Source organism: Cornus florida, unplaced genomic scaffold (genome assembly GCF_030987335.1).
Source record: "Cornus florida cultivar Cherokee Brave unplaced genomic scaffold, ASM3098733v1 CherokeeBrave_3.0.0_Hap2_Chr05, whole genome shotgun sequence".
NCBI classification, from domain to species: Eukaryota; Viridiplantae; Streptophyta; class Magnoliopsida; order Cornales; family Cornaceae; genus Cornus; species Cornus florida.
In genome coordinates, this window is record NW_026775575.1 from 117,990,063 (window position 1) to 118,003,625 (window position 13,563).

Genomic DNA, 13,563 nt, shown 5'->3' on the forward strand with positions numbered 1-13,563 from the left:
CATGTGATCACAGATGGGGATTTTGATGGATGGCTTTGGGATCTTAACTCTCAGGGTCGGTTCGAGGTTAGGTCTTTTTTCAGGTGTCTCACGGTTGATGCTGGGGGCCCCTTCCCTTGGAAGTCTATTTGGCGTTCTAAGGCCCCCCTCAAAGTGGCCTTCTTTGCTTGGATTTCTGTTTTGGGTAGGATTCTAACCCATGATGATTTGAGGAGGAGGAATCAGGTGGTGGTCAACCGTTGTTAGTTGTGCTTATGTGATGAGGAGACAATTGATCATCTTTTGTTGCATTGCAGTATGGCTAGAGACTGCTGGGTTTTGATGCTTGGTTTGTTTGGAGTTCCTTGGGTTATGCCTTGTTCCTCTAAAGGGTTGATTGAGGCTTGGAGAGGTTTCTCAGTTGGGGCTCACATTTGGGATGCCTAGAGGGCTACTCCTCTTTGTATTTGGTGGTGCATTTGGCTAGAGAGAAATCGGAGATATTTCGATGGAAAGGAGAAGCCTGTCTCTATGCTTAAGTTCTCTATTATTTCCACTCGTTTTTGTTGGGTCTCAGGGAGAGATTATAGATCTTTAGAGAAGATTGTTGTTTTTTTTGGCCTCTTTGAAGGCTTGAGGCGTTTTTTTGGCCTTTATATTTCTTTGGGATCCGCTCCCCTTTTGAGCGTTTGTTATTATATTTTTACTTATAAAAAAAAGAGAGAGATAAGTAGTTGACAAAAAATAAAAAATGGAAAGAAAATGAGAGAACTTTGAAAGTGAAAAATATTTAGAGTTTGGTTCAAAAAGAAAATTGAACTGTTTGTAAGGAAATTAAACGAATTTAAAGAGTAAAAGAGAAAATAAATAAAAACTTAAGAGATAATTATAGAAAATAAAACTTTTAGGGTGGGGCATTATGTGAATTTTTTTATATATACATGGAAAAAAATTATAAGTTTGGTATATATTATAGTAGGTGGGGCCAGGCCAGGCGTTAACTGGCTCCGCCCATGTCCTTATGTAGTTGTAACCTTTTGAACTCTTCATAATTTATTAATTATAAATGGTGAAGGACACCAGATAGAGTAAGACCACTTCTTTTTTTTTTTTGCATGATCATTAAATTGTATGCTCCAGGCTTCTGTACAGTTGTTTCCATGATATATGGTTTGTAAATAAACATCGAACATGTGCACTACTTGTCTGCATGTTTTCAGCAGTGTGTTATGTTCTGCTAATTTCATTATATACATTATGTGTGTGTAATTTAAGTGCATCCCTCTTATTCATATGCATGGATGATGTAACTTCTCTAATGATTTGTCTGTAGAATTTGTTTCTCTCTTCTTATCTATTCACTAATTCTTCTTTCAGAAAACAAGTTTGCCGTTGGAAGTGGGGCTAAAACTGTTTGTATTTGTTATTATGAACAAGAGAATAATTGGTAATCAGCTTACCTTTTTACATAGATGCCTATGTTTTGCTAATTTTTTTTAGTAATTATGATAAGATGTTCATGTTTAGTTTTGTTATTTCTACTCCCTAAAATCATGAATTACCTCATTTACATCTATCAATTTTTATTGTTACCGACCTTATTAAGTTTGATATAGCCTAAGTCGGTCCCACTTGATCTTTATTAAGTTGGGGTTGGTGCTCTATCTTGGGCTGAAGTTTTTATAGACTACTGCATCCTTAGGTACGAGAGTTGCAAAATTGGAAGGAAGGGGAGATAAGAGGGATGGGGGGAGGGGTATCCCTAGCGAAAGGAAGGGATTTTTCTTTTTTGTTTTGTCGAGTGAGAAATAAACAAAGTAGGAGGAATCGGAGTGATGTGTGAGTTTACTATCGTACCCTTTTATATTGAAGATTTTTTTTTTTTTTTTTTTTTTTTTCTTTTCATTTTTTATTATCGTGGCAAAAATGTGTAAAAGACTGTGATCCCTTTCCCTCACCTTTTCTCCCACTTTTGGTGGGAAAGAGTTTTATGGACCCAAAGGAAAGGTCCCCCATACTGTCTTCCTTCTCTTCTCCTTTTCTCCGACCTAAATGATGAAATTTCTTTGCTCCCTTTCTCCTTCCTACCTTCCGCCTTTTCTAGGGGTTGGCAAATAATTCATGAATGCGTGATTCCGATCCTATCCGTGCAAAGTGGATTGGATTGCTATACCCACGGATCGCTGGCGGATTCAAAAAAATTGAATCCGTAGCTCATGGATCGGATCAGGGATTGGGCTGTTAAAATCCATCTGATTCGTGAGTCTGATCCGATTTGATCCGCAAGATTTATATATATATATTCAAAGAATGTATTAGGTAATGATCATTTAATGGACTCTAAGAATGTATTAATTAATGATCATTTAAATATATGAATAAATTGAAATTTTATCTATTGGGCTATGGTTAAAAAATAAATAATTTTGGACAATTTAGGAAAACCCCAATCCGCGGATCCGATCCGATCCATCATTTCACGGATCCGATCTGTCATTTCACGGATCCGATCCGTTATCCCACGGATTGGTGGCGGGTTAAGATTTTTCCAATCCATTGGGAGTTGATCGAATTAGAGCATCTCCAATGCAAAATGCTATATTTCCATGCCAAATCTATATTTTGAGAGGAGTTACAGTGTCAAAATGCTATATTTTTGCAATTATGCTCCAATGGTGCATTTCATCCAAAATGCTATTTTTTGACACAACAACCATTCCATGTTTTAAGAGGTCTTTTGTGAGGCCATTGGAGTGTTTTATTTTCATCCACCTACTATATTTTGAGTTTGAGAGCCCATTTAAGAGGCCATTGGAGATGCTCTTAGGATCGATACCAATCCAATCCAATCCAATCCGTGGTCATCCCTAGTTTTTTCTTCCATTCTTCTTGAAGCAAATAGAATAAAACAAAAGTTTTCTTACAGTAATAAGGATGACTAACAATACTCTAATCACCGTTAAAGCCCTAGATTTCTAAAGAAAAATCTGGGAAAAGCCTGAAGAAATTGTTTAAAATCTGATAATAACTCAAAATATATTGATTATGACTTGGTTACAGCAAATATAGAGGGTTGTCCCTTTTATAATATTACTATTAATGACACTTGACTTTTCCTAGAATGACACTTAGAATTCCCACACAACTTTTTTTTTTTTGATAAGTAAGAATTTTATAAAAAGCGCTCAAAAGGGGAGCGAATCCCATAGAAACAAAAGGTCACAAAACGCCTTAAGCCTTCAAAGAAGCCAAAAAAAATAACAATCTCCTCAACAGAACGACAATCACTCCCTGAGACCCAACAAAAAAGAGTGGAAATAATGGAGAACTTAAGCATAGAAATAGGTTTCTCCTTGTCATCGAAATATCTCCGATTCCTCTCGAGCCAAATGCACCACCAAATACAGAGAGGGGTAGCCCTCCAAGCATCTCGAATGAGAGCCCTAACTGAGACACCTCTCCAAGTCTCAATCAACCCTATAGAGGAACAGGGCATAACCCAGTAGACCCCAAATAACCCAATCATCAAATCCTAACAATCTCTGGCCATATTGCAATGCAACAGAAGGTGATCCACTGTCTCCTCATCGCGCCGGCACAAGTAACAGCGATTGATAACCACCTGATTCCTCCTCCTCAAATTATCCTGGGTTAAAATCTTTCCCAAAACAGAAGTCCAAGCAAAGAAGACCACCTTAAGGGGAGCCTTGGAGCGCCAAATAGCCTTCCAAAGGAAAGGACCACCATCACCAACAATAAGGCACCTGAAAAAGGACCTCACCTCGAAACGACCCTGAGAGTGTGGACTCCAAAGCCAACAATCAGACTCATGAGAAATCACCTGACGATACAAGAACTCCAAAAAACGAGTGACCTCCTCAATCTCCCAATCCTGAAAATGCCTCCTAAACTGAACATCCCAAGTTAGTCTTCCGTTATCAAGATGATAACAGTCAACCACTAGCGCCTGCCTATCAGAAGCAATCTTGTAAAGCCGTGGGAAAAAAAGAGCAAGGGGAAGCTCCTCACACCAAAGGTCCTCCTAAAATCTGATCCTCCTACCATCCCTGATCCGAAAACGAACATGTTTACGAAAAACGTCCCATCCCTTTCGAATGCAAGTCCAAACCCCCACACCCCTAGAGCCACGCACCTCAAGAGAACACCACCCACCACTGCTTTCCCCAAACTTGCTAGCAATAACTTTCCTCCAAAGCCACTGCCTCCCAACCCCAAATCTCCAAAGTCATTTCCCAATAAGAGCCCTATTGAAAGGCAACATCTTTCTAATCCCTAAACCTTCATTCTGAAAAGGCAGCACACTTGCTCCCAACGAACCAGATGATACTTGAACTCCTCTCCTCTCCCACCCCCCAAAGAAAATTACGCTGCAAACTGTCAATTCTCTCAGCCACCGAAGAAGGAATCTGAAAAAGGGAGATGAAAAAGGTGGGAAGGCAATAGAGAGTACTTTTAATCAGAGTGACCCGCCCCCCTTTGGAGAGGTACTGCTTCTTCCAACCCGTCAACCTCTTCTCAAATCTATCCACCACCGGATCCCAACACCCCAAACATCTCGAAGGAGCACCCAGAGGTAAGCCTAAGTAAGAAATGGGAAAAGAGCCAGTGCGACATCCAAGGATCTGAGCAAACATCTCGATATCAGGAATATCCCCAACCGGCACTAAAACACTCTTTCCGACATTCACCTTAAGCCTAGAGACAACTTGGAACCAAATCAAAACGCATCTCAAGTGTCTCAATTAGGACGCATTAGCATTACAAAGAACCAAGGTATCATCTGCAAACATCAAGTGAGAAATCTCTAATTGACTAGCAACATCTCTACCCACCCGAAAGCCTCTTAACAAACCCAGCTCAACAGCCCTTTTTAACAACCTGCTAAGCTCCTCCATCACAAAAAGAAAAATGAAAGGAGAAAGCGGATGCCCCTGTCTCAAGCCCCTCGAACTAGAGAAAAACCTCGTCGGAGCTCCATTCACAAGGACAGAAAAACGCGCACTAGAGATACAAAAAAGGATCCATCTCCTCCATCATCCCCCGAACCCCACCCTCTCCATCAAGTAGAGGAGGAAACTCCAACTCACATGGTCATAAGCCTTCTCAATGTCCAGCTTGCACAAAAAACCCGGAACCCCACTGCTTAACCTGGAGTCCACACATTCACTGGCAAGAAGAACAGAATCCAAAATCTGACGGCCTCCCACAAAAGCATTCTGAGAATCAGAGATGACGCCATCCAGAACCTTCCTCAGCCTAGAAGCCAAGACTTTAGCAATCAACTTGTAAAAACATCCCACCAAACTAATAGGATGAAAATCCCTAACATCTAGCGCCCCTCCTTTTTTGGGAATGAGGGCAATGAAAGTGGTATTCAAACTCTTCTCAAAAGAGCCATGAGCATGGAAAGCGTGAAAAGAGCCCATCACATCCTCTCGGACCACCTCCCAGCACTCTAAAAAGAATCTCATGGAAAAACCATCTGGACCTTGGGCCATATCCCCATTACAGCTCTTCAAAGCAGATAAAACGTCCTCTTCAGAGAAAGGCACTTCCAGTAAAGAACTCTCCTCTCCTAAAATAGAGTCAAAATGAAGCCCTGCCAGCAAGGGTCTCCACCCAATCGGTTCAGTGAACAACACTGAAAAGAAATCAACAAAACCCTTACAAATCTCCTCTTCCTTGAAAAACACCTCCCCATCCACCCGAATCCTCCCAATATGATTGCCCCTTTTGTGAGCATTGGCAAGTCTATGAAAAAATTTCATCTTGTTGTCACCTTCCTTGAGCAACAAGCTTTAGACTTTTGCCTCTAAGAGATTTCCTCCATGACAGCAATCTCAGCAAACTCCACCTGACACTTCACCCTCCTAAGTTTTATGGAATCCGACAAAATACCCTGACCCTCCAATCTATCAATATTTGCAATCTTAGAGAAAACCCAATTCTTCCTCCACACAAGATTACCGAAAACCTCTTTGTTCCAAACTTTAAGATCATTCTTCAAAAAACGCAGCTTACCTGTGAGATAGTGACTAGGGGTGCCGGTAACTCCATACCCCACCCACCAAGAACGGACTCGTTCCAGAAAACCCTTAGCTCGAAGCCACATATTCTCAAACCTGAAGGGGGATCTTCTATTACGCAGCCCACCACAATCCAACATCAACGAAACATGGTCAAACAAAGGGCGAGCCAAAGTGGCCTGGACAACATCCGCAAAGTGCTCCTCCCGATCGCTCGACACAAGGAATCTGTCAAGTTGAGAGAGGGTAGGAGGAGAACAACCACTGGACCAAGTGAAGGGCCCACCCACCAAAGGCAAATCAATCAATCTAAAAACATCAATGAACTCCGAAAAAGACTCCATCTCGACCGTCCATCTACCTCCCGTCGACCTCTCAAATAGAGAACGAACAACATTGAAATCCCCACCAATACACCAAGGCAAAGACCATCTCCTACGAACCTCTCTTAACTCCTCCCAAAGCAAATGACGCACACTGTCCTCTATAGGACCATAAATGCCAGAAAAAACCCAACGAAAATCATCCTCCAACATAGAGAAAATGCAGGAAATAAAGAAAAGCCCAACCTGAGAGTCCATTGTAGAGACCCACCGGAATACCACCCGCAGAGCCAATAGATCCAAAGCAAATCTCCCCCCCCCCCCCCCCCCCCCAAAAAAAAAATCCGTAATCGTCTCAATCTTTGTTTCTTGCAGACACAATGCCCACCCCCTTTACAAATCACCGCCTTCACCACTTTTCTTCTAGCCGGATCGTTGAGACCCCAGACATTCCATGAGAGAATTTGTAGCTTCATAGGGAAACAACAGAGTTAACAGTCTCTCCTCTCCCTCCACAACCCTTCTCCCTAGAACCCTTGTTCCTTCTTTCATAAGTGACAAGTGCCGTTGGGCTCGACACTCACCTCTCCTCCACCTCCACCGGAAAGCTTCCCTACTCCCCCTACCACCCATTCTTTCCAAATGCTGAGAATTCAGAACCTCTAGAAACAAATTCGTCGCCTCCTCCATTCTACCTTCAAAAGAAACTACCAACAAAGAGCCAATCTCAACTCCCTTCTCCCTCACCCAATTCTCCTCCACATCAGCCCTCCTTGAATCAGAACCAGCCCCATCCTCAAAAACCTCATCCGGATGAACAACAGCTAAAGGAGCAAAAAAATCAAAATTCGTCTCACTGCCATTCCACTGACCCGTCTCCAAATCCTCAAAAAAAGAACACGATCCACCATCCTCCGTAACTCACTCAACAACACAGTCGCAGCAGCATCATCCAAACAAATTTTCATATCACGTCCTACACACACTGTGATGCTCTCACCCTTCTAAACCACAGACCGAGATGGACCCAATCCATCAACGTGAAAACCCCCAATAATCCTTCCGCCCACTCTCCAAACCATCCCTCAAGTCTGAGGAAAAGCTGTTGGACAAAGAGGACACCGCCCCAACAAACCCTTCGAGCAACTCCTCGGCAAACCAGAAGAAAAAGAATGGGAAGAAGAAGAAGAAACCAAAGGCTCAAAGTTTGTCAAAGAGACCATCTTACCCGGGAGAGAGTCTGCACGAGGAATCCATTTTTGTTTCTCCTTTCGAGTCCACTTTCTTCACATGGCCGGGAGGGATCCTTTTCTTAAATCTCAGTCGGTGCCCCTGAGAAATCGTCTTTTCACGCTGTCCGTCTTTGGGAAGTGACGAACCAGACGACTGAGATGGATCAACAACATAAAGTGGTCCAAACCTGTTGGCCACATCCAGTCCAGAGCAAAAATGCCAGGGATCAATAGGCTCTGAACTCGTCTAGTAAAAAAACCACAGCCCATTTCAGATGATAGACCTACTGAGCAAACATTGACCTCAAAATGGGCCGTTTCACCTTTATCAATCTCACACAACAGAGACCCATGCGCTTTATTAAAGTTAGGCCCAGAAATCGGCCCACCAGGAAGGAGTCTTGACCCTTCCTGGTGTTGTCTAAGGCGCCTCTTAGACACATTCCCATGGAAGACGGTGTGGATGTCTAAGGCGCCTCTTAAGGTAGCCTTTTTTGTGTGGACTGCAGCTTGGAGTAAGATTTTGACTTTGGACAACTTGTCGAAGCGAAGGCATATAATTGTGAATCGGTGTTGTCTTTGCAAGAGCAATGGGGAGTCCGTGGACCATCTTCTGCTGCATTGTCCTGTGACTCATGATTGTTGGAGTTTGATTTTTGGATTGTTTGGAATTCATTGGGTCATGCCTCGGACCTCTCGGGAGTTGTTGGATATTTGGAGGGGCCAATGGATGGGGGCTCAGGCGAGAGTCTTCTGGAGGGTGACCCCTTTTTACATTTGGTGGAGCCTTTGGAAAGAGCAGAATTGTAGATCTTTTGATGGGAAGGAGTCCTCTATTGGGATGTTGAAATTTTCTATTATTTGTACCCTTTTTTGTTGGGGTCAGGGGAGAGATTACTCCTCTCTTGAGGAGATTGTTGACTTCATGGGCTCTTTGAGTTCATAGATTTCGTTTTGTCTTTGTATAGTTTGGGACGCGTTCCCCTTTTGAACGCTCTTTAATACATTTTACTTATAAAAAAAAAAGGAAGGAGTCTTGACCCCGCACAACCATGACCCCAACCGCTAGCCTAATCACTGCCCAGAAGCAAGCCCACCACCGCCTGAGCCCATTGTAACTTTCCTCGCCCCAATGCCAAAATTCAAATTGGTTACAGCTATAACCCATTTGAAACGATTCTCATTTCTGCGCCAACCACGTGTGTGGTCACCAACGCTCCCCCATCTATGCGCCCGATGCGCGTGAAACCCACCTCGATGAAACCTTCGTTCCCAATTTTGCAAAAACATCTACCGGCCTAAACCACATCCTCCTCCCCTCTGTAACTCCCGGCGACCAAGATTCCAGCCACCAACTTTCGAGGAAGAAGGTCTCTCCCTCCTTCGCTGAGAAAAGATCCTTCTGTAGCAAGCAGTGTTGCGATCCCATAGCTTATCTCTCCACTCCTTCCATCTCTGAAATTCTTCCATCCCTTTATCATTATTGAGACCCACCTCAATCACTCCACTTCTTTCAGCAAGTGAGAACCATCACCCCCTTCCAGGTTGTCCATCGTCGGGACGAGCTGTGGAAGAGTCTCCTCCTAAACAGCCACCTTATAACAAAATTGGTCATCATCAACAAAAATGAAAGGCGGGCAAACACAACTGACCGACATGGTGATCCGAACCCTCTCAGCATTAATGGATTCATCCGCATCCACCCAAATGAACCCTCCACACAAATCCCCAACCATCACAAAATGAGCATGGTTCCATAGGTGAAGAGGAAGGCTGAACAGCGAAACTTTCTTCAGCCCTTTCTCTTTTAACATCTCAGAGCACCCAACCCTAAAATTCCACGAATCCACACAAAGAGTGGCCTTCCCCCAATCACGGTGTCCCTCCTTGAGCACTCTCTCAGCCTCCACCTTAGATGGAAAGCGAAAGAGGAGCAGAGAATTCGGCAAAGGCGAGACAACCACTGCCGGCGAGACCTTCCAAGCGCGTGAAGCCCAAGCTGCAATCTGATCTCTATTATCCACATCTTTGTTAAATTTCCCCACCAAACAAGTCTTTAAGTCCTCCCTTCTCTTACCAACCGAGTCATCATCCAAGAAGATCGAGCCACCTCTGTAAGTGGAAGTGGATATCGCGAAATCACCCTGAAACAAACGAGGCAGTCGAGCGACTTCCAAGAAAGAATGCATAACAAGAGAGAAAAAAGAAACAAACAAGGAAAGTAGCAGAGGATTTCACCGGAGTAGATGACTCCGGTGACTGGTTGGAGCAGTAGGCTCAAGCCGCGTCCCTGTCACAAGAAGTTTTCTCTCTCATCAAAACGTAGATTCCCACACAACATTAATAACACTTTACCACTTCCTAAGTAAATACTTAGTAGTTCCAAAGCTTAATTAATTAATAACCAAAAACAACAATTGACTTTTTCTTCAAGATACTTTCCCAAAGCACCATTAATTATTTGAATCAGACCACCCTCCTTGAAGAAAACTCGCCCTCAAGTTTGACGCAATTTACCACGATCAATTAAGAACCCGAGTAAAGCCTTCCATCCCTTCCTTCTTTTCCTCGCTCGAACAAAGCACAATAATCTACTTTCACCAGCAAAGAACATCATTTCATGAACTTCTCGAGCTCTTTCTTTAAATTTAGAAGATTTCCAAAGCTTGCAATTCGTACAGAAACAGGGTGAGGGGCTGAAACTTGTAAGAGAGAGAGACTGACATTCGTACAGAACAGAGAGACTGACATTCGTACAAAAACAGAGTGAGGGGCTGAAACTTGTAATCTCCGATTTTACACATAGTGAAAACTTTCGTCGGATTACAACTATGGACGTAGGCTGTTGCCGAACCACGTATAAATCTTTGTGTTCTTTGTTTGATGTGTTTACTTTTCTGTCGTGATTTTTGGTTTTATCTTGAGTTCGTTATGTTTGTCATAACAAAAAGAATTGGCCTTATGGCCTCATTACTTCAACTTAGTCCAAATTTTATATTATCAAATACATATGAAGCCAAATATACAAGTCCGATATAAAATACAACTCAAATGCTACACATAGCATGACAATACATATCCGTAAGAAATTAAGAATCAAATGCATCCTTAATAGCAACACCTTTAACCTGAAAGGGGAATCTACGTGGGGTGAGCTTACAATGCTCTAGGAAGTATGCTAGGTAAATAAACTACATTCCTTTAGGCCTCACAAGAGTAGTCCGTGTCATACGATGCAAAGGGACATGCTCCCTAACGTCTAGTTCCAGGACAGTCCTAAAGGCATCATCTTAAGTTATCAATTGCACATAGATATATCCATTTCATCTCAAGTAAGCATATACGTAGAAAATGAAATGTAAACAACAACACAAGTCGCAACTACACATGGATGCCAACTTGAAAACAAAACAAGGAATTGGATATATAGACAATAAACCAAGTCACAACTACACATGGTTGCGAACTTGAAAGTAAGATTCGAAATCAATAGATGGGATAACTCGGAAACACACCCACACTCCCGGTCACATACCCATGCTATGCGCCTAAAATAAATGGTCGTTTTTGGGCTACTAACTCGTCGGAAACCAACCGATTAACTAATATAAAATGGGGAAATTCATGTTTCACCCGCAAGCGTCGAGCCCTTGCATTATCAAAGTACTACCCCCGAGTATCTCCTAAAATCATCATCCAATTCCACAAGATAACTGATAACATGTGCCAATATATAACCACATTGCACCTCACAAACGCACATAAGCGATGCTATCCACACGAATCATGCCCTAAGGTCCAAATACTATTATGGCATACTCATTAATGCAATGACATCAAGTATAACTCATTTGATCATAAGAAACCCAAATGCTATCATATAGACATTTTATCACATAATTGAAGTACAACAACTTAACAATTTCATACAAGCATGCCTTTCAAATCCACCATATCATAAGAGAGGTAAATAAATAGCCACATAAGTATTTCCATGAATTTACAACAATTTAAGTGAGGTAAAGCACACATACATAGTGGTAAACACCTTGGCTATCAATGATAATCACAATAAGAATCCATAAAGCTTGCTATTCACGAATTTCAATTTAAAGAATCATTAGAACAATAATATCATATAATTACATAACTAAATACACACTTCAATCCAACTCACACACACATATGCATGCACAACACACTCTAAACCAACAACTTAAAAGAATTATAGATTTAAATACGCAACACACCCCCTACCTAACTTTAGGGTGAAAACTGCAAATCCCACCAAAATGAAAGTTCTCCAAATGCAAAGTCAAGGCCGTGGAATTGAAGAGGATGATGAGGAGAATGAGAAATCCTCTTGTGACTCCAAATCCCACCCTACCTCACATAAAATCTCCAAAGTGCTCCAATCTCGAAATAAAAGCAAGGGTTTTGAAGCCCTTGGTGTCCCCGGCCTTTTTCCCTTCTATGTTGAGTGAAGAATCTCAAGGGAAGAGGGAGAAAAATGAGCTTGAAGCTCTAGGCAAATAGTGTTAATGGAGTTTTGGTGAGAGAGGGAAGAACAACTGTAAAGAGGGAAAAAGTAGATATGCCAAAAAGTGATCCACACGTGTATACACATACTCTAATACACACAAGTCTTGCACACTCTCCATCACACAATAATGGTCAACAATGCAAAGTGGGCCCCGCCTTTAAGTATAAAATAAATGCACCCATGTGTATGTAATGCCCCGTAAATGTCGTGAATGATAAATGCAACACTTGCGGAATAATTGAAAAGTGTCCGAAAAATTCCCGAGCACTTGACCTGACACGAGCCCACACTACCTGAACACGAAGATGAATGGGGAAATTTTTTTTTGGGAAAATGGAAAAAGAAAACCGGTCCTCACAGGTGATGGTGATGAATATTAACTTGAGGAGGAGGAATCAGGTGGTGGTCAATCATTGTTATATGTGCTTGTGTGATGAGGAGACAGTTGACCACCTTCTTTTGCACTGTAGCATGGCCAGAGACTGTTGGGATTTGATGCTTGGATTATTTGGGATCCATTGGGTTATGCCTTGTTCCTCTAGAGGGTTGATCGAGACTTGGAGAGGTGTCTCTGCTGGGGTTCTCATTCAGGAGGCTTGGAGGGCTACGCCTCTTTTGTATTTGGTGGTGCATTTGGCTCGAGCGAAATAGGAGATATTTTGATGGAAAGAAGAAATCTATTTTTACGCTTAAGTTCTCTATTATTTTCACTCTTTTTTGTTGGGTTTCAGAGAGAGATTATAGATCTATCGAGGAGATTATTGTATTTTTGGCCTCTTTGAAGGTTTAAGGCGCCTTGTGGCCCTTGTGCTTCCATGGGTTCCGCTCCCCTTTTGAGCATTTTTATAAAATCTTACTTATCAAAAAAAAAAAAAAAGAAACAAAGTTGAGTACCCAGAAGTTCTTTGGTGTATGTTGTCTCTCAATGGGTAACTACATAGTTTGAGTTGACTAAATGGGGCTATAATGTTAAGTTGAAGATGTGACAATTAAATGCTTTAATATGAACCCCATGGGGTTGGCTCAAGTGAATAAGAACTTGGCCTTTTTGCCTCGTGAAACATCAGATCTAAGGTTCGAATCCTCTTGAGTGCAAATCTCTGTTACATGGACTTTTCAAATGTAGTGAAGTATCTGTGTCGGACACATATCCCTCGAACATGGGTATGGGATATGTGTCCGATACTTTTGGTTGGACATGTACTTAAAAAACATATCCAATCATTCAATTACATTATGTTATTACTTTAAAATGAGTTAAATGTTAAACATTATATTAGATAAAAACATTACTTTACTCTAGAAAATAAAATAAAATAATTAATAAGCTGTGTCTGCATGTCCTTCTTTTTGGAGATTTGACATGTCCGACGCATGGATACATACCCATATCCGACACTCGTACCCGAGTCTATGTAACATATGAGCAAACAATTCCT

The 13,563-nt window shown here is 41.9% G+C and overlaps 1 protein-coding gene across 3 annotated transcripts in view; it reads left to right on the forward strand.

Moving 5' to 3' along the window:
* The window catches only part of LOC132308991 (actin-related protein 2/3 complex subunit 1A-like), a 38,775-nt gene that overhangs the window by 11,677 nt on the left and 13,535 nt on the right, over positions 1–13,563 (forward strand). For all 3 annotated transcript variants that reach the window (XM_059807327.1, XM_059807325.1, XM_059807326.1), the window contains one exon: positions 1,357–1,426. In XM_059807327.1, coding sequence (XP_059663310.1) covers positions 1,357–1,426 — 70 coding nt within the window. The remainder of the gene's footprint in view (positions 1–1,356; positions 1,427–13,563) is intronic.